The sequence below is a fragment of the Nannospalax galili genome, unplaced genomic scaffold (assembly GCF_000622305.1).
Source record: "Nannospalax galili isolate Female #2095 unplaced genomic scaffold, S.galili_v1.0 scaffold451, whole genome shotgun sequence".
Lineage (NCBI taxonomy): Eukaryota > Metazoa > Chordata > Mammalia > Rodentia > Spalacidae > Nannospalax > Nannospalax galili.
In genome coordinates, this window is record NW_008331662.1 from 1129286 (window position 1) to 1155897 (window position 26612).

Consider the following 26612-nt stretch of genomic DNA (forward strand, 5'->3'; position numbering starts at 1 on the left):
ATGCCTGTAGTGAAAAGAAATCCCTGTTTTGGAAAACAATACTGAGAGTTTCCTGCACAGCCTGCAAAATAAGGATATTACCTCGTGAGGGCTCCATGAACAGTTGTTTAGCATCTCTGAGAAGCATCGTAGGAAGTTTTAAATGTATATTACATGTCCTTAAAAAGAGAAAAATAGACAAGTATTCCAATAACAAACACAGAAAATCACGGAAGTATAACCTGAGGTTTAACGGATAAAAGATGAGAGTGGAAGAATGGGAAGAAAAAGGAAAGATGAAGCAGAAGGCAGGTCATGGTGAGGCTCCCCATTAATCCAGCACTCGGGAGGCAGAGGCAGGCAAATCTCTGTGAGATCGAGGCCAGCCTGATCTACCTATGGAGTTCCAGGCCTGCTGAAGCTACTGGGAGACCCCGTCTCAAAAGAACCAAAAGAAAAGATAAAAAATAAAGCAGCAAAGGACATGACACAGGGAGTAAGAAGTGGCAGGATGACCCAGAATTTGCTCAGGTACACCTGGTGTATTCATGCTGTAATTGGTCTGTCAGTCTGTCTACCTAGTCGTACATCCATCTATCCATCCTCTCTTACTGCTCACAATTAACAATTTCACCATGACTTTGGAAATGCTTCTCTCTCCTACCACTTTCTAGAACACTGATACGAACAAACATTTTAGAATCGACCTCATTCTTAGAGTTATGATAGTTTAGAAAAGGGACAGTAAGTCTTACTTACACCTCAGAAATATAGTTTTCAGTTGAGAAAATGATCACATATTTCAATGTTTCAAAAGCAATGAATATGACTCATAGCAATGCTGCAAAGTTAATATAAATAGATTCCAGAAGGCCTAAGAAAAGATAATTCGGAAATTATCTCCACTTTCGGACACTCATCACCATTGCTCTTTTTATTCTAGAAGCTTAAAAAATACTCTAATGTTCTTTCTCCTAAGCCTTGATGTAGTAGCAAAGCTGAGATGTGGTCGGCTTTGTTATAAGCATGTTGTATCTGTGAAGCACAATATTAATCCCACTTGTACCATAAAAAGTATGAGCCTCTTGAGCCTAACTCCCCTGTGAATTATGAATCACAGTACTACTTTGGGGACAATCATTGTGTCTCTAAGATTCCTGCTTTGTTCCTTTAAGTTTTCCCTCAAATATCTTGATAGCTAAACTATCGAAGAAATTTGAAGTCCCCCTGAAATATCTTAGCATAGTTTTTCCAAATCTCTACACTTTCCGTCTCTACCAGTTATGTAGTACAAAAACTAGGATCACCAGATAAAATATTAGCTTTATTTTATCCTTTAGGAGGAAAAGCCATTTATTACAGTCATATTCTTTTGGTAAGTAGTTAAAATATCCAATTAATAGGTTTTTAACCATCAGACAGAATTTGTTATGAGAATAATGAAAACGTGTTGTTGTTGCGTTCTTAGTCCCTTGTGTGTGTTTGAGATGCAATTCATTATAACTTATTTTAACTGTTCTGTTTTCTAAGTCTTCATATTTTCACATCTTTTCAACAAAATAATAATAATACATAAATAATATTTGGCAAGACTTCACAGATTTTTTTCTTTATTGGTACGCCTCTGTTCTCCGAACCTCTCAAAGCACGGGTGTTGTATGATACAAAGAGAGTCCAAATGTGAGATTCTTGCATGAAAAAAAGCATCCATTTCTCTCTTCTGTTGCACACATCATGGATTCCATTTACAATGCATTAAGAAATACCGAATACGGATTCTGAGCTTAAACATCATGCCAAATACTTCTAGTGAAAAATAGTTGCTAAGTGTGTCTTCATTTTGAAAGACCCTGCTTTCATTAACAGTATCTTCCAACAGCCTTGTTTTAATCATATTACTATTAGCCATGAAATTTAGCTGTGTCTGTTTACTCTTTGAATTATACCTATTAAATTACTAACTCATACCAGGCATGGTGGCACACACCTGTAGTCCCAGCAGTTGGGAGGCAAAGGCAGGTGGATCTCTGTGAGTTTGAGGCCAGCCTGGTCTATATAGTAAGTTCCAGGACAGCTAGGGCCACAGGGAGACCCTGTTTCAAAAAGCTCCCCAAAAAAACAAAAATAAAAGTAAATTACCAACTCATTTATTTCCTCAGTTGTCATTACCCTGTTAGGAATATTGTTAATAAGCTAACGGTCTTGATATTCCCTTTCTAGGCCTATGTTCCCTGAATTTACTTACCAATGCAATTTAGAATATAGACACCAATGGAAATCAGACACCTGCTCACTCCTTATTAAAAATGCACATTTTAGAAAGGAAAAAAAACAACTCGGAAGAAGCATATTCCGTTATTTCTCTATGTATAACAAAATCAAACCAGTCACATCATCTCGTCCCATGGAAAAAAAGCTGACTTTAATTGAAAAGGAGACCAGCACACACAATTGTAAGCAACATCACAAAATGAATGAATTGTATTAACTGCCACTCTTTCCATTAAAGTCTATTGCATAAAACCAACTGAAAGTTAAAATTAATTTTTAAAGTTTTTACAACATCTTCACCATGATCAATGTTGGTAGTAAATACACATTTTACCCCTTGGGTTTTCAGCCTGATGTGCCAGGTAACTGGACTACAATGGAACAACACATATGGCTCTTCCCACCAAGGAATGCACGTCACCCTGTGAACATCATTTGCTTATGCTGCTTTTTACTCATCAATGATTTTATGTTCAAATATATGAACTTTTTTGAGTACTTACCTTTTTTTAATTTTATTTATTTTATATGTATGCATGTATTGCCTGCATGTACATAAGTGTACCCATGTCATGCAATGCCAGTGGAGGACAGAAGTAGCTGTTGGATCTCCCGGAACTGGAGTTACGGACAGTTGTTAACTGCCATGTGGGTGCTGGGATTCAAACCTGGGTCTTCTGTAAGAACAGTCAGTGTTCTTAACTGCTGAGCCATGTCTCCAGCCCTTGAATACCTACCTTTTTTGGCTAACTGACCTAGAGATTAGGGACCCCAAAAAATACATGCATATCATTACATATGTATATATATTATTACATATTGAAGATAATGTTAGGAGTTAATTCAATGGTTGTTATCAAAAGTATTTATAACATAATGTTCCTGTTATGAATCTAGAATTCAGAAACCAGCAAGAAAGAGAGAATGAGCATGACATTTTTTAAATAAATAGACTTTCAATGTTTTATTTCATTGTTCCCTGACCTATCCATAAGAAATATTTCTCATCTTGCTAAAGAAAACTACCATTAAGTACTTTCAAACATAAAGACTAATGTCTCTTTTCCTAAAATGAGATAGGAAAGGAAATCTCAAGGGTAAAACTATCAGCTGAAAACTTAGTAGAGACAAATGTTTATGTGCGTACTCTGTATTCATGGTAAGCAGAAAGCATTTAATGAGGAACTATTCAAAGTTTTGCAAATACTAATGTCAAGATGTAGACAATTCCTAAAATGATTCAGAGTTACCTACGACAGACCCTAACACAGTTTTTCAAGAAACTGGAATTCAGACAAGTGCGGTGGCACACTCCTTGAGTCACAGCACTCCGAAGGGAGAAGTAGGCGAATCTTTTTTAGTTTGAGCCTAGCCTGGTCTCCATAGCAAGTTCCAGCAGGTCAGGGATTCATAGTGATATTCTGCTTCAAAAAAAAGCAAAAACAAAACCCTGGAATTCATACAATACTGAATCAGATTCTTTTTTTATTTTATTTTTTTAATATTTTATTATTTTTAATTATGTGTATGAGCGTACTGCCTGCATGTAAGTGAGTGCACCCATATCATGCAATGCCATGGAGGTCAGAAGAGAGCTTCATATTCCTCTGGAACTGGAGTTAAGGATGGTTCACAGCCGCCATGTGGGTGCTGGGAATCAAACCCAGGTCCTCTGCAAGAGCAATCAGTGTTCTCAACCATTGAGCCATCTCTCCAGCCCCCCCAAATTAGATTCTTAACTATGTCAGATACACAAATTCACTTTCATATAGCTATAAATGAGCTAATTTTGGTGGGCTGTGAACCAGTCACAGCACTTAATGCTAGGAAATACAGAGTAGAAAGAAAGAGATCGCTAATTACAGTTGTCAAAGTTTCCTACGGATATGACCAAAGTTACCATTAAGCACTAGGAGTAGTCATCTTTCCTGAAACTGGTGTCACAGGCACACAAAATTAAGCCATCTCACAAATTCAAGTCCTTCAAAAATATCCTTTCACCCATGCTATTGTTCTTAGAGCAATCTTGAGAGAAGCTCCAACTCCACTCCACTTTTAGACTACTGTCACTCTACAATATTCCAGGTGAAAGATAACTTTTGTCTATGAAGAAGAAAAACAGTGTATATGTGCATTTCCAGATTTTAGCTAAATAAATACAAGTGATCCTATCTTTTGAGTGACAGGGACCTGAGCCAAAGGAAAGTAGGGAAACAGATCAATAAATGTGTTGCTGAGGGACAAGACTAAACATTTCTTTTATAGGCCAATAGTTCTGTGTTTTTAAGGACTGGTCTCTGTTGTTTTAAAGAATGTGGTCTGGCTATATATTCCAAACCAAGAAACAAGAATTTTGATCCAGGCATAATTATAGAACAACATGAAAAAAGAAAATTCATTTCATCTACTTGGAAAATGTCAAATATGTCTTTGCCTTTCTAAACACTCATGACCCATATCTAGAATATCAAGACAGAGCATTAAAAGGGTGATTATGAATCTTCTGTGCATATAAAATATTCTGTAATCAATAGAATAGAACCTTTAACCTCCAAAAAATGAACTTTTTAAAATGCATAATTCTTACTGTTCTAACAGAAGTATCTAGAACCAAAAGACTGACAATGGAGGAAATGGGGGGGGTTGTGTTGTTTTTGACATCACAGCATTATGTCCCTTTGAACTGATAAACCCAAGACGTTATCTTCTTGTTATTCTGATATTGAAATGTAGAGAAACGTCTTTTATTATGAGCTTCTAATGTAAAGTTCATTATGATACAATGAAAGATATATACTCTAGATTATAAAAACTATTTGATCTTCCAAATACCCCAAACCATATTGGAGAGTGCCTCATTACAGATTCTTACTGGTTTTTTTCCAGTCATCACATCATAGTGATGAACTAATATTTCAAAATCATTCATATAACTCCAAATAGAATTTTCAAATCAGAATTCCATGAAGGAATCAGCCCCAGAGCATTGTAGCATTTTTTTTAACATTTAAAGAGCTGTGAAATTTTCTTGGACATTGAAATCCTTTATATTCATCAGGGCCTTGTATGGATATTTATATAGGATAATAAGGGTAAGTGCAGACACACAAATCAGTACAAATTTGTCTATATGGATGAAGAGATGCTTCTGTTTGCATATGGATATTCATGAAAATTAGGGGAAAAGTCAAAACTAAATAAATATTTAATATTTCAGCACCTGTCATATAGGTTTTTTGTATGTGTGTGCATTACTAATATTGACTAGCAGTAGCTCTGCTACCCTAACCAACTTCATTAAAGAATAAAAGAAAAGTAATAAGTCATTTCACACTCTGTCTGACCATTATACAATAATAGCAAGATTTCATGCAAGGGTACAACATTATGCCCATCTGCAATCACAGTCTCTTTGCAAAAATCTCAATTCACACTTCACATGCAGCTAACCTTGTTACCATCCCTTCCTAAATCCATCAGTGTTGCAGCTGCACGTCTTCACAGCCCAACATCTTAAAATTCATCACTTTGGCACCTTAGCATCACTATAGGTCAAGATAAAGAATCCAACCAAGAATAATTAAAGGGCACCCAGATGTTAGTTTACTTATCTTAAGCCTTTCCTTTAACATATTTGAATTGCCTGTGTGTACTCTTTCTTTCATATTTTTAAGATATGTGCAAGGTGATTATTTTAAGGGGATGAGACCTGGAACAATACATTTCAGACTCTTTTTTTTTTTTTTTTTTTACAAGTGTAGTTCTTTGTAGTTGAAATTTGAACAAGAGGCGTGATAATGAGTAGGTTGAGGGAAGGAAAGGTGTTATCTCATTAAGGTAATTACTAAGACATCCCCACCATTATATCGGTTTGAAAATGTGGCAATTAAAGCACCCTACATGGGCTTCTGAAGACAAGAGAACAAGACAGTTCGCTTGGAACTTCTATGGTGCGGTTAATGTGTGTCATGTAAATGAAAGGGTAGACTATTGCTATTTAATTCTTTTCCTCGATCCCCCACCCCCATCCTCAACTTTCTTTGTGGGTTACGGTTCCTTATTTCTTCTCCTTAACCTGAATTTAGTTCTCATGAAGGGTGTTAGATAGACAGCCCTGGAAACCAAAGCCTTTTATAGACCCATAGAAAAGTCAAAACACACACACACACACACACACACACACACACACACAAAGTAGGACACACTGGGCAGGTGAGACACTACCTATGTCAGAAGATACCTGACCATCTTTTTTTGTCTGTAGTCAGGAAAGACTCCTGCTCTGTTGAGGAGGCAGACAATCAAGGTCAAAGCCATGAAGGCCTGAAAACACGTTCGTTCGTTCGTTTGTTTGTTTTTAATGGGAAGCACAATTTTTAGTTTACTTAGTCTTCATTCACTTCAGCTAAGTTTGCACCATACACTGAAATCCCCATCCTCAGTCAGCTATTCAGCTCCCTTCTGGTCCTTTTCATTTTGCTCTTGCCTTTGCATTGTTTTCACTGGCCTAATCAAGATCAATAAAAAGGTGATACACCAATTGAGACATAAAAACCACTCTCAAGATGCTTGCTTTCAGTGCCTGACTAGCATGCACAAGGTCCTGGGTTCAATCCCCAGTATCATTTAAAAGGATATCTTGTTTTTATGCTCATTAAAATATTATTTATCTCAAATTAAGAAAAACAATCTAGGGACTGGAGAGATGACTCCGCAGTTAAGAGTATGCACTGCTCTTCCAGAGCACCCAAATTCAGATTCCAGCATCTAAGCCAGGTGTCTCACAACTGCCTGAATCTAATGTCTCTATCTTCCTTGGGCACTTGGGATCGTGTGCACATACCCATACACAAATATACACATAATTTAAAATGACAAAAGTAAACCTTTTTTTAAAAAAAAGAAATTTTTTTGTCTTTTTGTTGATTGTTTTTTGACAGGGTCTCCCTAGTTACAGCCCATCTGGAAGCCACAATGTGAACCTCAATCTTGCAGAGATCCACCTGCCTCTGCCTCCCAAGGGCTGGGAAGAAAGAAAATTTAGTATTGGTAAGCTGGTTCATCAGATAAAGGCACATGCCACCAAGTCTGATGACATAAGTTCAATTCCTAGGACCTACATGGTAGAAGAGAACAGACTCAGGCAAGTTGTCTTCTGATCTCCACAAGTGTACTATGTTACATGTGTACACACACACAAAAAAAAAACATAATAAAATTTTAAAAGGAAAAGAAAAAAATTTAAATGTCCAGCAGTGGAGTTGGAGGTGTAGCTCAGTGGTGGAACACTTACCTAGCATGTTCAAGGTGGAATCCTCAATACAATAAAAACTAAAATAATGCCCATCAATGGAAGAATAGTTGGCTCAAATTCACGGGAGTGAATATTATGTATCAAATACCATATATACAAAGAGTTTTAAAGAATATAGAGGTGGGACTAGAGAGATGGCTTAAGCAGTTAAGAGCACTTGCTGCTCTTGCAGAGGACCTGGGTTCCATTTCCAGCACCCACATGGCAGCTAACAACCAGACTCCAGGTCCAGGGGATCTGATGCACTCTTGTGACATCTGAGGGCATTGCATGACACAGGCACACTTAGATATATACAGGCAATACACTCATACACATAAAATAAAAATAATAAATACATTTTAAAAAATAAAATAAGACCGGGCATGGTGGCGCACGCCTTTAATCCCAGCACTTGGGAGGCAGAGTCAGGCGGATCTCTGTTCAAGGTCTACATAGTGAGTTCCAGGACAGCTGGGGCTACAGGGAGACCCTGTCTCAAAAAGACAATAAATGAAAGAAAGAAAGAAAGAAAGAAAGAAAGAAAGAAAGAAAGAAAGAAAGAAAGAAAGAAAGAATATAGAGGCCCTAGAGAGATGACTTAACAGTCAAGAGCACTGATTGTTCTTGCAGAAGACCTGGGTTCAGTTCCCAGTACCCCACCTAGTGATTAACAACTGTCTGTAACTCCAGCACCAGGGGATTCATCGCCCCCTTTTGGCCTTTGTGGTTATTGTACTCACATGGTGAACTTATTATACATGCAGGCAAAACATTCGTACACATAAAATAAAAATAAAATCAAAAAAGTTTCCTCAAGAATATAGAGAAATACTGGTAGTGCATTGACAAAGCAGAGGAAATACACACAACTGTATAAAATATACAGAAAATAGAATCTAGAAGTAATAAGCCAAATGTTAGTAGTACTTTCTTTGAGTATCACACTCTTTTTCAGTATTCCATGGATTTTCCATAGAAAGCATGCATTACTTTTGCAATAGGAAAGTTATATTATTAATTTTATGCCAAGTCTCCATTTCTTTTGTAGCCAGGGTTAGTCACATAGAGCAACATCATTAAAACTGAAGGTCAAGGATCATCTGAAAATGCTGTGATCCTGTAATTTCTTCTTCTCTTCCTTTTCCTTCTCTATCCTTACAGAGGGAAAAAAAGTGGAGGGGAGGATGTGGTTGAAAGGAGGAAACTACTAAGGAAATAAGTTGTAGAAAGAACTGATGCTTCCACTAGGTACTTAACCAGATTGTCTTTAAGATTCTCTCCAATTCTGAGTTGGGTCAAGATCAGTTCTGTTTAAAATCCAATATATTGGAAACACCCTCTTGCCAAATCTCTGAGCAGAACAAAATAATGGTCATGAACCCCAAGGGATGATCTGATTCATAGAAGAAAAAAAAAAACTATAAAACATATTGCCAAATAAAGAGAATCCTTCCTGAACTGCTGGAGGGAGGGGATCATGTTTTGATTAGTTACTGAGTTTTTGTTTTGTTTGTTGCTTTTATGTTTTTTTAAGACAGGGTTTCCCTGTAGCCAAAGCTGACCTGGAACTCAGTATGTAGCCCAGGCTGGCATTTGCCTACCTCTGCCTCCTGAGTGCTGGGATTGCACATGGTCTTAGTTACTGATTAAAAAAAAAAGAAAGAAAGAAAGAAAAAGAAAAAAAACAATCTTACTCCAAAGTATTACTTCATAATGAAGTCCAGGGGCTGGAGCGATGGCTCAGCAGTTAAGAGTTCTTGCAGGAGATCTGGGTTTGAAACCAAGCACCCACATGGCAGCTAACAATTGTCCATAACTCCAGTTCTAAGAGATCCAACACCCTCTTCTGGCCTTTCACTCACACTGTACAACACTAGTGCACTTACTACGTGCAGGCAAAACACACTCATAAAATAAAAATGAATATTTTTTAAGCGAAGTCCAATATACTTTCAAGTTTAGTTACTCTTTTTAGTTTCTTGATTTTGCTTGGCTTTTATTAACATTCTTCTGCAGGGATGTTAAGCCTGTCACCTTTGCTCCCAGAAAAACACCCCAGACATCTGTAATAGCAAAGTAAAAATTAAACGAACAGAAATAAGAAGGGAGTAGAAAGCAAAACAGACCTGTTGAACCTCATTTTTCTGATCTACTGGTGGGCTGGAAGCCATCCACTTCCAAATCCACTGGTCTGGATTTTTCCTCAGCTCTCTGGCTACCATAGCCATTCTCAGGTCCAGGAATGAAACCAGTGGTTTCCTGAAGGAGGTGGGAAGAGCTGAATGCTTACATAAATTCTAATCAAATTCCACCCTAATAAATGTCTTTGAGGGCATTTGTAGAAATAATTATGTCTTCTTCGGGACTGAAGCAATAAGGGATTTTAACCAAAATAAGAGAGGGGTAAGAAAGAAGAAAAGGGACACCTTTAATCCCAGGCAGAGGAAGGAGGACCTCTGTAAGATCCAGTCCAGCCTGGTCTACATAGTAAGTTCCAGGCCAGCTGGGGCTACAAGGAGATCCTGTCTCAAAAAGACCAAGAAAAAAAGTGAGAGAGAGAAAGAAAGAAGAAACAATGAATGAAAGTTTGGGCCTAAGTTTCTACACAAAAGCACATCTGGGTAGCCTCTGCCCTGCTAAAAGAAAAGGAAGTGAAGAAAAAGGGTCCCAGTCACTGCTCTCAAAGGCTTCTCTCCTGCATTCTGATTGGCCATTGGTAAGGGCAAAGCATAACCATAGGACACAGATGGATAGAGCTGGTGGAGGTAGAAAGAATCTGCTTTCTGTGGTCAGTTCTAATGCAAATCTAGAGATTCATGGGAAAGTCTAAAATGTGAGCTGTCAGGAACTTCTAAGGCAAAGAAAAAAAGCGAAAGGGGCTTTATGTGACTTTGGGGGCCAATCTATCACTGCATAGCAATGAAACATTACGTGTCTTTAATCTCAAATGAGCAAATTCAATGTTAACACCTCAGTATGTTCAATCAAGGCCAGTGTGGACATAGATGTCCCTTTTAAAATCTTGATTTAATGGCAATAACTTGGCAAGCTTCTATTAATAAAACTATTTATAGAAAATAGGACCCATTAGCTGGGTGTGGTGGCACACACAGGTGAATCTCTGTGAGTTCAGGCCAGCATGTTCTACATAGCGAGTTCCAGGCCAGCTGGGGCTACAAGGAGACCCTGTCTTGATTTTTAGAAAAAGAAGAAGAAAAGAAAGAAAACAGGACCCATGTGTAAGAAAGCAACGCTTTAAGGTGAGTATGGTTCTGATACACGGTACTTCCATGGGGAAATTGCCAATATCTGGTCTGAAACCTCTCACCCACAGATCTGTGGATACCCAGCCAACAGGAAGCAAGTGTTGGTTCAAAAAGAAGTCGAGAAATAAGCTCCTAAATGGTTTCACCAAACATTTCTCAAGTAATCTCAGGACAGTTTTATCAAATTAATTATATTAAGCAAATTACTTTTCAATTAAGTCATTAGAAAGTACATTGACTCTGCAGGAAACCTAGTCAGTTATGAAAGAGACCTACTGTGGGTCCCTTCCCTTGGAAGACTCTCCTATTTGAAAAAGACTCCCCTATTTGAAAACTGTCCCAAGCAGCTTGGCTTCCCTGTAGTGCTGTGGCTAGCACAGACTTCCACATCCTTTTCCTAACACTCCACCAATTGGCTGTAAAACAGTTTGTCCTTCCAGCAGGGCCCTCTAGTTTTGTGGCTTAGGAGTGCTTCACAGTGCCTGACTTCAGTCTGGGGAAGAAGTATGATAAGCCCAGATTGCGCTGTACAAAGCAGTCCCTCCCTTTTCAGGTAAGACAAACTGTCAAAAGGAGGTCCTTGAGTACCTCTTCCTCCAGCCCCCACAGGTGTTGGAGAAAACCCAGCTCCCCAAAGGTGCCTGAACCCACATACGTAGATAATCCACACTACTGCAAACTCCTATCGGGTCCTAATTTCCACTTAGCATTTCTAACCTCCTGACCCTAATGGCAAAGGGGAAGAGGAGAGCCAGAGCGTTGGAGAAGTTGAGTCCAAGAACTGAGGGAAGATTTGAAGGAGGTGTTTTTTGCAGCCATGAGCACTTAGGAGGAGGGAGTCGGGAGATGAAGCTGGATTCAAATAGACACAAAAATTACTTTATTATCTTCACCGGAGACGGAGATGGCTTTGTACTCCCTCCACAACTCACGACCGGAGACAGAAGAGCCTGCTGTGTAGACCATCGTCAGGACCCTCCCTGAAAGCGTCTGAATTTCTGACCCACGTCTATAGGGACCCTGTCCTGACTCGCCAGCCAGTTCGTCCTGAAACTCGATCCGTAACCGGGTTCGTGAGTTCAGTGGCCTCCAGGCGGTCCCAGGGCCCAGCCCCGGCTCTGCAAGCTCAGAGACCCATCGCGGAGCCGGGGCTGCTAGGCCGAGGCACCAGAGCCCAGTATGCGCCCAGCAAAGGGTTAGGTGTGGGCGGGAGTTCATCCCCTCGGCGGGCCTGGTCCGGGTGAACTCTGGATGTGGGTGGTGGAGGCAGAAGCCACCGGCTCCAGCGGCCCCACCAATTGCTAAGGCCCCTTGATCGTACACCAAGCTCAGTGCCCTTTGGAGGGAGCTCCCCCGGGAGCCAACCGCTGCCAGGATCCGACCACCGCCGGGGCTGGGGAGGGTCGCGAGCTCGCCGGGAGGGAGCCGCGCTGCAGATCCCGGGCTCGGAGACCCGCAGGGCAGCCGCAGGATGCGCTTCTTTCTGGCTTCCAGCAGGCGAGGCGAGAGCTGGCAGAGTGCCTGCGAGCCGGGCGAGTGGAGGCAGGAAGGGCCACGCAGGCAGGTTCTACCGGCGACTGGGCTGCCGAGGCTTTGGGAGTAGCAGACCTAAGGCCCGGCTCCTCCCTCCTAGGCTTCCATTAAGAACTTATTAAACAAGGGAGGTTTAAGAGTTGATCTGTCACAGAGCGCTACTTACCCCGACATCTTTGAGTTTGTGAATTACTTTATTGATCTGAAGATTTTGCTCTTTGGAATGTGACCCTGTTTGGACTTAGAGATAATCAGGAAAAGCCGCGGGGGAGGGAGCGCTCCTCGCGATCGCCTCGGAACCTCCCCCGCGGGCCCGCCTGCTCTTCCAGGGCGCGCCCCCTGCGGTCGCCCAAGCTCAGCCCGGAACCCTTGATCCTCAGCTCTCGCGCCTTGGCAGGACATGGGAGCTGTCTGTGGTGCTAAGAGAGAGAAACTGGGAGACTGGGTGTGGGCGGGGAGAGGGGGTAGACAAGAAACAGAATGGCAGTCAGCCCGCCAAAGCTCAAAACAAGAGATCTTCACAGGAGGAGGAGGAAAGGGTCTCTCCATCCTGGTGGGTCTGATTTTCCAAAACAAGAGGCCATTGACACCTCCCTTTCTGTGAAAGTACAGTCCTGGAGCACACCCACTTTACCATCTCCCAGCCCAGAGCCTGCACACTTCCTTTCACCCAGTCCAAAACATGTTCAATCTAATAGAGGTGAGATGGAAGGGATGCTGGGCACTGGGCTCCATGACAAGACTCAAGTTTTGGAGAAGACTGGATTCCTAAGAAGTGGGACTAGACAAACACTAGTGGGAGAAGACAGGGTTCCCTAAGAAGTGGGACTAGACAAACACTAGTGGGAGAATTGAGGAGACTGAGGACATTCTTCCAGAGTCAAAAAGGTCAGTCAGCTCTGAGGGTCCTCAGTCATTCATCTGCCCACCCCTCACTGTAGTCAACAGCCAGGACACAAGGCAGGTCAGCTTTCTCTCATCAAAGATTCTGAGCTTCAGGGGAAAAGCCAGTTCCCTATGAGGCTTGGTCCTGCTCCTGACCATGTCCACTAGTGGCCAAGAGTCAAGGTCCACCCCCCCACTGACCCACCCAAGTACATTGACTTCAAGCCCTGCCTTTTTCAGAAACCAAACAGTTCTCTTCCAGTGTATTCTTTGTAACCACATGGTTTAACAGGCACTAAAGTTTCCCTAGCCCTGGGGAGAGCTTTTCCAAATATTTTTAGAAAGTTAAAAATATTACAAAACAAACTACTCCCAAGCTGCCTATTTAAAGAGGGGAGGTGGGATTGGGCAAGCTCCTGGGGAAGGACTGCCTAGGCTGGATTGCAGTGAGGGAGGAGGGAAGACTTGGTTTGAGGGCAAGCTGCTTTATTTGCAACAGAGGAAACTGGCTAATTTGCGACTGTGCAGTCTTTCATTTTAAGAGGACAAGCAAAGTGAAGTTGATACAGAGTGGTAAGGATATGTGCTGGAGACTGGAGTCAAGCAGCAACTGTTACTTTGCAAGCCTTTGAGAATAGCTTGATTGACCAGGATAGATGGCTGGCTACTTGCCAGAAAGTTTAACTTGAGTCTTAACTCAACTACTGATTTGTGCTCGGTTTGCTAGGGTCCCTGAGCTGATCTCAGGGCAGGCAAACCTAAGGGACATTTGAAAGGTTTTAAGTATCCCTTTGAAACAGGTTCATTCTCTGTGTTCTTGTGGAAAGCAACGAACGCTACTGAAAGTCTCTGTTTGACTAGACTTTAATTTAATCAAAGAAGCAATCCAAACAGAGCCCAGCCATGGTTTGCCTTTCAGACAGGATTGGAAAGTGGGGAAAAGAAAAGGAATGACAGCCTCCCAGGGAACTCCTTAACTAGCTCCAAGTCTTCTGTGAGAAAGGCACATTAGTTAGCTTGTTCCTTGCTTCTCAGAAACAAGGGATTGTTCTCTACCTACCAGTCACCAGCATCCCCCGCCCCCATTTCATTGAGCAGGCACAGAAGTACAAAAGGACTTTTTGTAAAGGAATGGACTATGTTTGTACTTGACTTTGAAGCAATCAGGGAACTTTTGAATCCTAGGGCACTGCCAAGGTGCCATTTGCAGCAATGTTGAAGGAGAAAGAAAGAGAGAAGCCAGCACCCAACTTTCTTTCTGGGGCACTTCCTCTTACAACACCCAATTTGTCCATCTGTACACAACAGCAAGTAACCAAAAGCAAAGTAAATTTTAAAAAGAGATGGACATTTTCAGTTTTGTGGTTTAAAGAAAGCAAGAAAACATGACTGTAAAGAAAAGTGAACTTACAGGGATTCTGACAGATCAGAATAATCACTAACAGGAGTGGAAACCTTTCTATCTCTAGGTTTAGTGCCTACCCCCTGCACTGACCACCTACAGAGTCCAAGCTCAACTTTGGAAGTAAAACAAAAGTGGGGCTGACTCTCCCAGCAGAGTGGCTGGCAGGCTGCTGGCAACCAATGGGTTACCATGGCCTTACCTGGATTTGTAGATTTGTTTATGCATTTTCCCCACTTGATCTGGAAATAATTGTTTATGTGGATTCTTTCCACATATGAACTCTGTGCCTTCCCAGGTCTCCCCTTTGACCCTGAGCTGACTAGACTCAGGCACAGTGTGAGCAGAAACTATGACATCATCACACCTTAGAAAATGCTTTTTTAGGCCTAGGCAAAAAATTACTTTATACTACATTATAAACTGCTGGAACTTAATTTTTAAAAAATCCAACCAAATCTAAGATGGAACAGGAAAGTCTGCTGAGTGGCCAGGCACTGGGCATTCCCAGTAGACAGAGTGGAGCCCAGTTTCCAGCCAAGCCCAGCTGTCTGAGTTTGTCCCAGCTTAACAGGCAAAAAATTAGAAGGGCCAGTCCAGACTTTTTTGTTACAATCATAAAAAGATCAACACCATTTTGACTCAATTGATAAACTGAAGAGAAATCTGCAAACCACTCCCTAATTAGCCAAGGTCTGATCAAGGTGCCTGAGGCAATTTCCTTCTAGGTTTCACCTCTTGATTTCTTTCTTCCTTCCCACTCCTCTTCATCTTGCATTCCCACATCACCACATTTTAAACCCTACGTTTTAACTCTACTAAGGTTCAAGCATCAAGTAAAGTTGGAGGCCGGGTGTGGATGTGATTTAGCCCCTTTGTCATAATACCAAGACAGGCCCTAGGATTAGTGGTACCAGGGTGCTCAGATAGATCAGATTTTCCAGCTGCTGAGGGAGTGACCAGGCACTAGAGAAATGTGTGAACAGGTCTGTAACTGTGCCCACCCCTCACCCCCACCTATTATAGTTTTCCTTCATCTAATCCTTAATGCTGGGCTTGGTAGGGAGTCAGCTAGCCCTGGGCACCTGCAGCCTGCAGTCAATCCCTGACCTGAGTGCTCTGAGCTACAGTCACACACACACACACACACACACACACACACACACACACACGCACACACGAGAAAGCCGGCAAGGGCCTCCTCCACACTGGGCAGAGTCTTTTATTTTGGGTGCCAGCCCTTCCATAAGCGCAGATAAAAGGGCTTGGCAAGCTTGTGTCAACCAGTTTGCTGTCGCCATCGTATTCCCGCTCGGAGCATCCAAGCACAGCGAACTCATTAGGACAAGCAGCTAGGTGAGAGCCTGGGAGGCTGGAAGGCCGCCGTGGGGGACTGAGAAGGCAAGGATCAAAGTGGCAACAAGGGTTTGTTAGCAGGGCCTCTCTGCGTCCCCCGGGGCGTCCTAATTGCCCGTCCAGCAGTCTCCCGCTTGCAGGCTGTCCGGCAGCGCCGGCGCCCAGCCGCGGGTGTCTGAACAGCTGCGAGGCCAGCCGAGTGTCGCCCAGTGTCCGCCTGCCGCCCGGCTCCTGCTGGCTTTGCTGGCCAGTGCTGGGGTCCCTCGCAGACCCAGGAAGACCTCTAGAAGGGGAGGGGTGGCCAGAAGGATCCCCACACGAGCAGTGACCTTCAGGCTGGTACAGCAGGGGAAGTTCGCTGCCTATTTAACCACCACTAACAGCCCACAAACAATTCCTTAAACCATCCACTTAAAAGGACAGGCATTCACACATATGAGCACATGCCTGCTCGGAAGAGGCCGGCTGGAGGAATGGAGCTGTTCGTTGGCAAGCTGACCCAACATCTTCACAAATTTTATAAATTCTTACTGTTCCTGAAGGAACCTTTTTACCAGACATTTCATCACTGATGCATGCTGTTTTAAGTAAAATCAGCTCCCTCGGATTTCATTGCTTGTTAAAAAAAGATAAACTTTATTTTTGTCATTTTCAACCACAAAAAAATCTATACTTTCGTCTAAGCATTTATTTTACGAATCAAAAAGACATGAAAAGAAAAATGTTTTTACTGACGTATATAAGTGACTCTTTTCTGGACAACATATAATAAATATGATATATCACTTATCACTCAGTCTTTCAAATGTACATTTTTTTCATATTATGGAGCATGCCACTTTTTCAAAAGAAAAAAAGCTCATGAGAAATCAGTGCAAAGTTCTTGGTCACCCTCCTTTCTCTGAGGCAGACTAAATTTCCAGGGTAACACCTTCTGCCTGGGGGACGAACTTCAGGCTGTCTGTCCACCAGCAATTCTCGGCCAGAAGGTTCCTCTCCATGCCCTTCTTTCATCCCCTCTTGCCCTCCCTCCTCCCTCCCCCCTGTTTGTCCCTAATGTCTTTTTCTTTTTCTTTTTTCTTTTTTTAAGAACTCGAGGTTTTGTTTATGTTGCTGTTTTCACTTACTGGTTGCACTCAGTGGGGTCAGCATTTTCACCAGTCACTGCTGCTGGGGAGTTATCCAGCCCTGCCTCTGCTGGGGTAGATGGAAAGCAAAGGGCTGGCTGATCTTTGGGGGACCCCCGCCCCTTGGTGAGCGTCTTCTCTCTTACTCCTCTGCCTCCCAAGGCTGCTGGAAGGGAGGCCTGATGGCCTGGTGCGGGGAGAGGCGGGGCAGCTGTCCGGGTCGGGTCGGGGACCTGGAGGGATTGCAGCGTCTTCCCTCCTTCTTCACCGGGGATGAGGGGTGCCTGGGATGGGGTTGGACAAAGGATTGAGGGCCGGCTGTCCCCCAGGCCCCAGGCCGTGGATGAGCACGCGGGGCACCAGAGGCCGCTGAAGCTGCGGGTGGGGTGCCGGAGGAGTCCGGTACATGCTGCTGTACATGGCCGCGGCAGCCGCGGCAGCCGTCGTGCTGTCCATGCTGCCCAGCAGGCTCGGGTGATAGAAATAAGGCGACGGAAACATCCTCTGCAGTGCGGAGTAGTTCCCGGCCTCTGCCAGCAGCTCCAGGCCCACTGCAGTCTGCCGCTTCCACTTGGTTCTGAAAGAAAGCGGGCCCCGCGGGCGGAAGCAGCAGCTGTGGACACTGTCCAGGCACCGAGCCCGGCCGCTTCCCCGGCCCTCTCCAGTCTTCCTTCCCACTCAAGACTTGAGAAACGCCAAATACACATGCCCTGCCCCAGCCCCTACGTGGGGACACCCACAGATGAAATCCTGCCCTTCCCAGGCCCTCTGTTCTGTCCTCCGCCCCATAGTTTAGCCAGTCCTCAAACTTTCCTGGAGGCCAAATGAGACCCCAACTCCCCACAAGCAGTCTTTGGCTGTTTCCCTAAGTCTTCCAGTGTGCTCCCTCCTCAACAATCTAAGCTTTGGGTTCTCAGTCCCTCCCCAACCCCAATGCACCCAGGAGAGGAAACCAAAACCATAAACAAAAGGAGACTGAGACTCCAAGGGTGGTGGGACTAGCCGGGACTCCTCTCTCTCTCTCTCTCTCTCTCTCTCTCTCTCTCTCTCCCAGGTCTGACCCAACCTTAGGTTGAGTAAGAGACACGGGGCAGGACTGTGACGATGAGGTTTCAAAATGAATTCTTTGGAGAGAGGGCTGTCCCAAGGGAGCAGTACCTCCTGACCATTGGAGGCAGGAGATATTTCCTCCCCAAAGAGACAATAATAATTAAAATCTGTGACCCATTTTCCTTGGTCTACTCCCTCCCTCAATGTACCCAAGCTGGAAGATGAGAGGAACAAGCCTTTGCTCAAGTGCCCTACCAAGGAACGCAAGCCTAGTGAGCCATCCATACCCAGCAGCTCCAGCCAAATTAATAAACATGTCGTCCATTTTAAATTGGCTACAAATGACACTAATGTTTTCCGACAGAATTAGGGTAGCTGAAACCATATGTAATGAGACAGAAAATTATGGTTAGATGACAACTTGATGGGCATTTCCAACCTCACTTATGGCCGATTAGAACACAAACGACAGAAAGGGGGGCAGAGAAAATTGAGACAAGGGTGTGGAGTGCCAGTTGTGGAAACATAACCTGGACTTCTGTTGCCCACATTTAGCCCTACTGGTCACGGTGTGGCAAGAGTGGCCTGCCCCTTTCCAAATTTCTTTTTTAGAGAAGCAGTGGTGTTGGACAGGGTCTGGCTCCTCTCCAGCATACAACACATACCCTTCTTCCTTATTGAGAATGCAGAGGCAGCAGGTACCAGAGACAGACACCCACACACACATACTGCAGATTGGATGCTCAGCCAGCTGCCTGATTCTCTAGCCTGTGGCTGCCAATCCAAATCTAACCCAGATGGACTTTCCTAATCTTCTATGCTATGGTAACCAAGGTTCAGACCTGGCTCTCCCAACTGCCTCACACTTAAGCCAAAGCTAGTGGGACAGCTCTGTGAGGACCTTGAGAACTAGGCTGTGTTGCCCACTGGAGACATTTGGAACCAGCTTGAAGCAGGCCCAAGAGGTATCCTTTGCATAGAGGCTCTCTGGGCCTGAGTGCCAGATGCACAGATGTTTCAATTTGAGAAGGTGTGGCTTGATTGATTTGGGGGACAAAGTGGGGAAATTCCAGCAGCTCAGGTTTCATAGGGAAAGTGGTACCTGTTAAGACATTTACAAGTACAAAGATGCCCAAACTCCAGGTACCCTCCATTTCACTCACTAGGAAGTGGCTAATCCCTGCCTCTGGGGACTCCCACCGCAGACCCTCTGACTCTCAGTCCCTAGAGTCTCCAGAAGCCAGGAAGGAAGAAAACTGGTGGTGGTGCTGACAGGAAGGCAGGAGCCCAGTAGTATTCCTTACCTGCGGTTCTGGTACCAGGTCTTAACTTGGGTGTCAGTGAGGTTGAGAGCAGCTGCCAGATCCATGCGGTCCTGGACGCTCAGGTATTTCTGTCGCTCGAAGCTACGCTCCAACTGATTGAGCTGGTGGTCTGAGAAAGCCGTCCTGGCTTTTCGAGGTTTCTTGGCTCTCACTGGGGGGCTCTCTCGGCTACTTGTAATCTCCCGGTCTCCTTCCTCCTTTGTTCCTGGGGTAGAAACAGCAGCATAGCCATACAAGTTAACCTGAAATGGGGGAAGGCCCAGGCTTCCACATTCCCACGCCAGCCATTTATCTGGGAGGACCTCGGTTGCTCCCCTCCCCCATGCACACACACACATACACACACACACACACACACACACACACACTTGGATTTTAGACAGTATAGTAGAAGAGATCTGTATTCTGCTGAGGAGTGTGAAGCTCAAAAGAGTTTCTAAGGGTTTCTGACCTCCTGGTAACCAGCTAGAAATGAAAAGTGCTTTAAAAAAATTTTTTTTCCAATACAGGATCATTTTGTTACTGATTTTCCTTGATGCCCTTTTTGTATTGTTTTCACTAAGAACATTTTTTATCTGGTACTTTTCAAAGTCTTTCTACTCTATTTTTATGAGGTGGGGACATCTTTTACATTCTGCCCTTTTTTTCTCCCCAGACAACTGCTAAGTTAGGAGCATTTGTTTCTCTTTTCTCAGATGCATTTGGGAAATGTTGCAATCAAGCTTTCTACTGTCATCTGTACCAGGTCTTTTTTAAAATCTTCAGAAAGAATGTGTCACCCAGACACTGAGCTGAGCTCAAAATCACTGAGTCCATCCCGGTGACAGTGCAGAGATTTCCGGATTCTATTTGTCAACTTTGGTTTTTTACAGAAATGCTGGGAAATCGATATGTCAATCCCTCTCTGTTTGTACCCGTTTGTGCAGCGCTTCTTGATCTTCCCTGCAGGAAGAACAATAATCTCTCTAATTGACCCACTGGGGAGGTTGGTGCACGAAAAATCGCCAGACCAGACTGTACATCTGTTTTGGGCACTATTATGCTAATGTTGTAATAGTAAATGAAGAACCAATATCCTACCTTCCAAACAGCACATCTTTCCCAGAGAATCGTGTTAATAATAATAATAAATAATTTATCGTAAAGGAAAAAGAATTCCCTAGTGTGTTAAAACTCTCTTGCAATGCAAAGACCAGGACACTTACTTATGTAATTGCCTAAAAAGAAAATGGAGAGAGTTCAAGGCCAATTTCCACTGTCAGCTTGATTTTGCAAAAATTAGTTGAATTCCATAACATTTTATTTTTATAATTATTTCCACTTTGTAAAGGGCCAGCAAACTGATTACACTCCAGACATTTTGTTGGGAGTATTGGTGAGAAGGGTGTTTTAAAAACTGGATTATGAATTTTTACAGGGTTTTCTTATTAATCACCATCTAATAAAATAAGCTTACTCCTTGAGTCATGTTGAGAATTTCTCCTACTTTAAATCAGACAATTCCTGTGATGGTATTTGGAAAATATGGGGGAGTCATTTGCATTGGAGAATAAACATCAGGTTCTGATCACACCCCTGGACACCATGCTAGCCAAGCTGTTTCTCCACTCCCCTCATTCCCATTTTCAACGTCTCAGCTAGAAAAATCTCAAGTCCATCCCTCTTCTCAACGAAAAGTATCTCCCTTCAGATTTCTCCCGGTGGCCACCCTCCTCCCGATACATTTAAAATTAAGCAAAACAAAGAAGCTGGGTGGCGGTGAAGATTGATGGGCATAAATGTAACCAACTGAACTTCGGGTGCATGGCTTGGATCGCACGCCCAGGCCCCTCTCCAGCTTGAGCTGTTTTTGACCGTCACTCAATCGCTCGAGCAGTTCCGGGAATAGTTCCCCATCCGAGATTCGCCAAAGACTAGAGGGGAGAAAGGAACCGGAAGGAGAAGATGGACGGCCGGCGGGACGGTGCAACTCACCGTGGCATTTGATGTCGCTCTGAGAATCTTCCCGCTTGTCCAGTTTGGTTTTGCTATCCTCCTGCTCCAGCTTTGGCCGGAAGCTCTCGTGTGCTGCGTTGCTCTCCTGCTTCGGGGTGTGGTGGGGAGAGGAGACGCTGGTGCTGTAGGGTGCACACGCCGCCAGAGGTTTGCTGTCTCCCAAGATGTCCTTAATTAAAAAAGAAGAGGTGGAAGTCCTGGGGGCCGAGGCGGCCGAGCCCAGCTGCTGGGCGGCGGGCTGAGGCTGCGGCAGCGGTTGCTGTTGGGGTGAAGGCTGCAAACTCGGCGTGGGGGCCGCGGCTGGCGGCGGCTGTTGGCTATGGTGGAGGTGGTGGTGATGCTGGGGCCCGTCTGTTACCAGATGCGGCTCCGGGGGCTCCAAGGTGACCGAGATCGGAGAGGAAGGCGCCGTTCCCACGGTATCAATCTCCGAACAGGGGGACGGGGTGGCCTGACTCCTAAAATCCGCAGTCCTCGCCTCACCGAGCGGGCGGAAATCTCCGTTCATCATGCCGGGGCTGCCCGAACTGGCACTGGACAAAATCGTGTCTATTCCAAAACTCGACCCGCTGGCCCCTTCCATTGTTGTCATTTCTACATGAGGTCCACGCCACTCCGTCGATCAACTGCCTCCGGGACCAAGCAAAGGAAACTATCGTAAAACAAAATAAACCCTAAAAAACGTTGACGCCGCTTCAAAAAAAAAAAAAAAAAAAAAAGTAAGGCGGGAATGAAGGAAGGATAATGGGGAGGTGGCAATTGGTGGACACTTTCGATACAACTTTTTTCCTTTATGCAAAAAGTAGGGCTAGAGAGAAGGGAAGACAGGAGGGGAAAGTTACAAAAATGCAAAAGCGGGGGAAAGAAGGAAGGTGCGCTTGGCTGGCCCACCGCGCACGTGGGAGGCGGTAGCAGCTCAAGGCACCTAGGCGAAGGCGCAGGCGGCAGAGAGCGATCTGGACGCCGCCGCCACCGCCACCGCCGCCGCCTGGGTCTGCCCAAAGCCTGGCACCGGGCGGCGGCGGCGGCGGCGGCGGACACGGCAGGTGCAACGACCGCTAAGCCCTGGCGGCCGTGCGCCCTCCGAGCGCCTGGGCAGCTCCCCCGGCTACTGCGCGCGACCTAGTCGCCTCAGAGTCGAGTTTCTGAACTTTCTTAGAAAGTTGTGGAGCAGACCCGGCCGCCGTGGCCGCGGCAACTCCAGATGGAGGAGAAAGAAGATAAGGAGCCAGCACGGGCGGAGGAGACCGCAGACAGGCGGCGCGGGGCGACTCCCGCGGCTGCCCGGCGCGTTCGCTTGTAATCCGCCGGCTCGCGGGCGGCGCCGACCCCCCTCCCGTGACGTCACGGCCACTGCCGCCGCTCCCCCGCAGTCCGGGCTGCGAGCCGGGCTCTGCGCCCCCATTGGCCGCTCCTGCACTAGCGAGCGACGCCAACGTGCCAAGAGCCAATGGGCGCAAGACTGGCGAACCCGTCAGCCAGCGCGCCTCGAACCCCGCTGCTCTTTTGAGAACCCGGACATCTCTTTGCCTGCATCCCCGAGCCCATCTACCTACTCCAGTGGTCCAAGTGGTACCCACTGTCACGAGTGAAGGGCAAAGGGAGAAGGGGGAAAAGAACAGAGGGACACTAGAGAAAGGGAACCAAAGGGCGAAAAGAAAAAAAAAGTGGTAACGATTGATTTAACGATTTGCCCATTTTCTTAAGTCGGGGGTGGGATTGGATGGAGAGGACGCGATGGGTAACGGAATTCCTCCGATTCTTTGTGGCCTGCAGCGCGGCCACGCTTGCAGCCTCCCTAGACACGGGCTTGAATAGTTCGGAGACACAAGGAAGGGGATGCCTGGGGAACCCACGGGAAAGTGTGCAACTCCTCGCGAGCAGGATCTGTGGATGGGCCCGGAGGCACTGGACTCTTAATTTCTCCCTCCAGGAGCCCATGCGCTCCGTCTCGGCCCAGCCGGGTGACAGATTCCCGAAACGTTTAGAGCCTGGTCTCCATCCTTGACCCACTCTCAAGGAGGAGCAGGTTTGAGGGTCAAAAGCCAGCTTTGTCTCCAATCAGAGCCAGGGCTGGAAGAAATGCCCGGCTAAACACTTTCTCCTGAGCCGGGGAAAATCCTGCCCCGGGCCAGGGCAGCCACGGTTCACTACGGCGTCATGATGGCGCTGGCGTGGGGCTGGGGAAACAGGGGTAAGGGAGTCGGCAGGCTGCGCCCCCGCCGCGCCGCCCTCCAGTTCGTTCGTCCCCTCCCTCTTGTGGCAAGTCGCTTTTTTGGAAAGGAAACAGTCACTGTGGATCCATTTGGGACCCGGAGCGTGACTCTGAAGCCTCGTCGGAGGGTATCAACTTCCATTATTGCATTATTTTCTTCAGGACGTCTCCAACCTGTCTCTTGTTGAATGTCAGAGTAATGGGAAGTGCCAATGACAAGACGGCGTATTACTCCTGATTAAGTGCTGTGTCAACCTAATTAGCAGAGTAATTATAAGGTGCTAATGAATGATTCAAAGTTCTCTGAGTTACATTTTACTCCAAATTACCATTTTAAGAACCTTATGAATCTGTGTGGTTGGCATCGTTTTCGTGACTCGGTTTAGAAAGGCATCTGTAAAGGGCCTTGAAAATCTCCACGGGCTGAGCCGAAATCTGGGTTTAGTTGTGATTCTGTGTGTCGTTTTCAGGAGAATGCCTTTTTTTTCTTTTGAGGACCAGAGAGGTATCCCGGAGGCAAATGACCTCCTGAGACAAGACCTTGCCTCGGGTTGGGTCGTGTTGTGTGAAGCCTGGAAAGGGGAGGTGGGTGATTCATCCACATCCCTTCATAGGTCTGGCCACATCTAGATGTTTGACCCAGAAAAAAACAAAAAGAAAAAAAGCCCACGTTATTTCGAGGTTGTGTTGAGCTGTTTTGTATCATCCTGGTGACATTTTTCACTGTGCTGTCTCTGAGGAGGGACTAAGGCAATCCAGATGTACCATCCGGGTAGCTCTTTCCCTTCTCAGAAGGCGAATGAGACTTTGCCCGGCAAGATGGGGTTGGTGAGAGATGCCAGGACATATTCCAGGCAGATGCTGGTTAACGCTGCCGGCCTGAGGGGATCTGGGGGCCCCTCTAGGACCTGTGTCTGGGTCCTGCCTGTAGTGACCGGCCAACCTGGGCGGAAGCCACAGAGGGCCTGGACCACCGCCTGAGCCGGCTTGGGGTCTGCGGCCTTGGGCGGGAGAACTGCGTCCAGGAGTTTTCAAGCTAGGCTTTGGCCTTCTGGTGAGGGGTTACATGACCACGGACTGGGGACACGGTGAGGCAGTTGATCCCAGACCCCAAAGCCTGGTGCAGCAGTCTTGGCACCCTGAGCCTGCGAGCACTGACCCCTTCGGAAAGGGCGGGAAGGGCGCCTGTGCTGCAGGAGAATGCAGACGTACTTTCTTCCCTGGTCAATTATCGATTAGGATTTGTCCCATTCTGACATCACCCACCAACGTCCCAACTGAAGGGCGCCTTCTCCTTGCCCCGGGGCCCCAATACACAGCCCGCTCACTGCGTACTTAGGGCAGAAAGTGAGGAGGGGGAGCCAACAAATTTAAAATCTAGAACTGAAGGAGCTGCACAAATCAGTTATTCGCGACCTTGATAAATAATTCATTTAAGCCTGTTTTTGTTTTGTTTCAACGCTTAAAATGATTCGTGCTCAAAAGGCTGATCGCACAGCTTGTGTTGGGCGGTTCGGCAGGGTATTTTTCTTGGAATAATTCGCAACATTGACAGGGGAGACAACGGGAATATGACCCTATGAAAAGGTGAAATCTGAAAAGAAATGGAGTGGAAGGTCCAAGGGTGGGGGTGAGGAGAGGGGAATGCGTGTTACAGCAAAACTCCAAACCAAACGCGAACTCTGTAGGCCCCACCTTGTGAATGTTCTGGATCGGTTCCTCCTTCTTCTTCTTCTTCTTCTTCTTCTTCTTCTTCTTCTTCTTCTTCTTCTTCTTCTTCTTCTTCTTCTTCTTCCTCTTCCTCTTCCTCTTCCTCTTCTTCTTCTTCTCCTTCTTCTTCTTCTTCTTCTTCTTCTTCTTCTTCTTCTTCTTCATTATCATCATTATCATTATTCTCCTCCTTCAGAAAAGGTCAATATCACAGATTTCTTTGGGTGGATGTTTAGAGATTAGTTCTCGGAAGCAACCATGGTGAAGAGAAAATATGACCTTGACCTTTATTGAGGTTCATATATTGGGGCCCAGGAAATGTTAGGAATGGCCTTAAAAATCAAAGGGGACTCAAAGCTAGATCACAAGCTTAATGAACAAATTCCTCAGAACTAGGGTTTAGTTTTTCCTTAGTTTTTTTTTTTTTTCTCACATTCCTCTTTGCTGGTTCCTCCCTCCCTCATTATATTTAATGTATACATCCAAAAATTCCTGTATTTTCTAGCAAAGCAAACACAAATCACTTTTCATTTTAAAAAATTAAAATTCAGAAATAGATCAGGGTGTAGATTTATCTCATTTTCAAGCAAATAGACATGCATTATCTGAACTTTAATCTCAGATTTTCCCACTGAATTTAAGATACAAATATATCATGTCCTAAAGTGGCATCAATTAAAAATGGCCTTCCACTTCCAGGCCCTTGTTTTCCTTTCTTTTCTTTTCTTTTCTTTTCCTTTCTTTCTTTCTTTCTTTTTTAAAGTTTGGGGAGACTTTTTAATTTGTTGTCCAGAAAGAAGATTTGCCAACTGTGAGCAGTGGACAGCAGATTTCCCACATGGTTGTAAAGGAGACATCAATGTCAATCAACGCCACTCTTTCCCACCCCAAAGAATTATTCAGACACAAAACTTAAGTTTTTGCACTCAATACATTCTCCACAGTCCACTTTTACTGCCTAACTTTGAGATTCTTTTAAACTGGAGAATCAGGGTTTTTAAATGGAATTTAATTTTTATGAAATTTGCCAACAAATTGTGATGAACTTGAACTGCTCTTTTTTTCTATCATAGTAATTTGAACATTTTTAAGTGTGCAAATGACAGTATCAATTGACCAGAATGAGGTGTAAAGACACGTCTTTCCACTGGGCGGCGCCAAGAACACCGAACAGAGGTACACAGCCTGCTATTGTTTGTGTA

General features: G+C 44.9%; 1 protein-coding gene across 1 annotated transcript; it reads right to left on the reverse strand.

Moving 5' to 3' along the window:
• Window positions 1–17068: 17068 nt before the first annotated feature.
• On the reverse strand, window positions 17069–22488 carry Barhl2 (BarH like homeobox 2). The gene is made up of 3 exons (XM_008826815.1): window positions 21465–22488; window positions 19470–19695; window positions 17069–17692 (listed from the first exon to the last, which is right to left on the reverse strand). Exons 1-3 carry the CDS (start codon window positions 22075–22077, stop codon window positions 17380–17382), a joined length of 1152 nt encoding a protein of 383 aa, XP_008825037.1. The 5' UTR covers window positions 22078–22488; the 3' UTR covers window positions 17069–17379.
• Between the last annotated feature and the right edge of the window lie 4124 nt (window positions 22489–26612).

Bases quoted from the DNA above. Each gene is read 5' to 3' on its own strand.
- Barhl2 (XM_008826815.1), bottom strand. From the start codon at position 22,077: ATGACAACAATGGAAGGGGCCAGCGGGTCGAGTTTTGGAATAGACACG. The intron at 19,696-21,464 runs GTGAGTTGCACC...TTTCTACCCCAG, and splicing joins GAGCGACATCAAATGCCACG to GAACAAAGGAGGAAGGAGAC. The intron at 17,693-19,469 runs GTAAGGAATACT...GCTTTCTTTCAG, and splicing joins ACCTGGTACCAGAACCGCAG to AACCAAGTGGAAGCGGCAGA.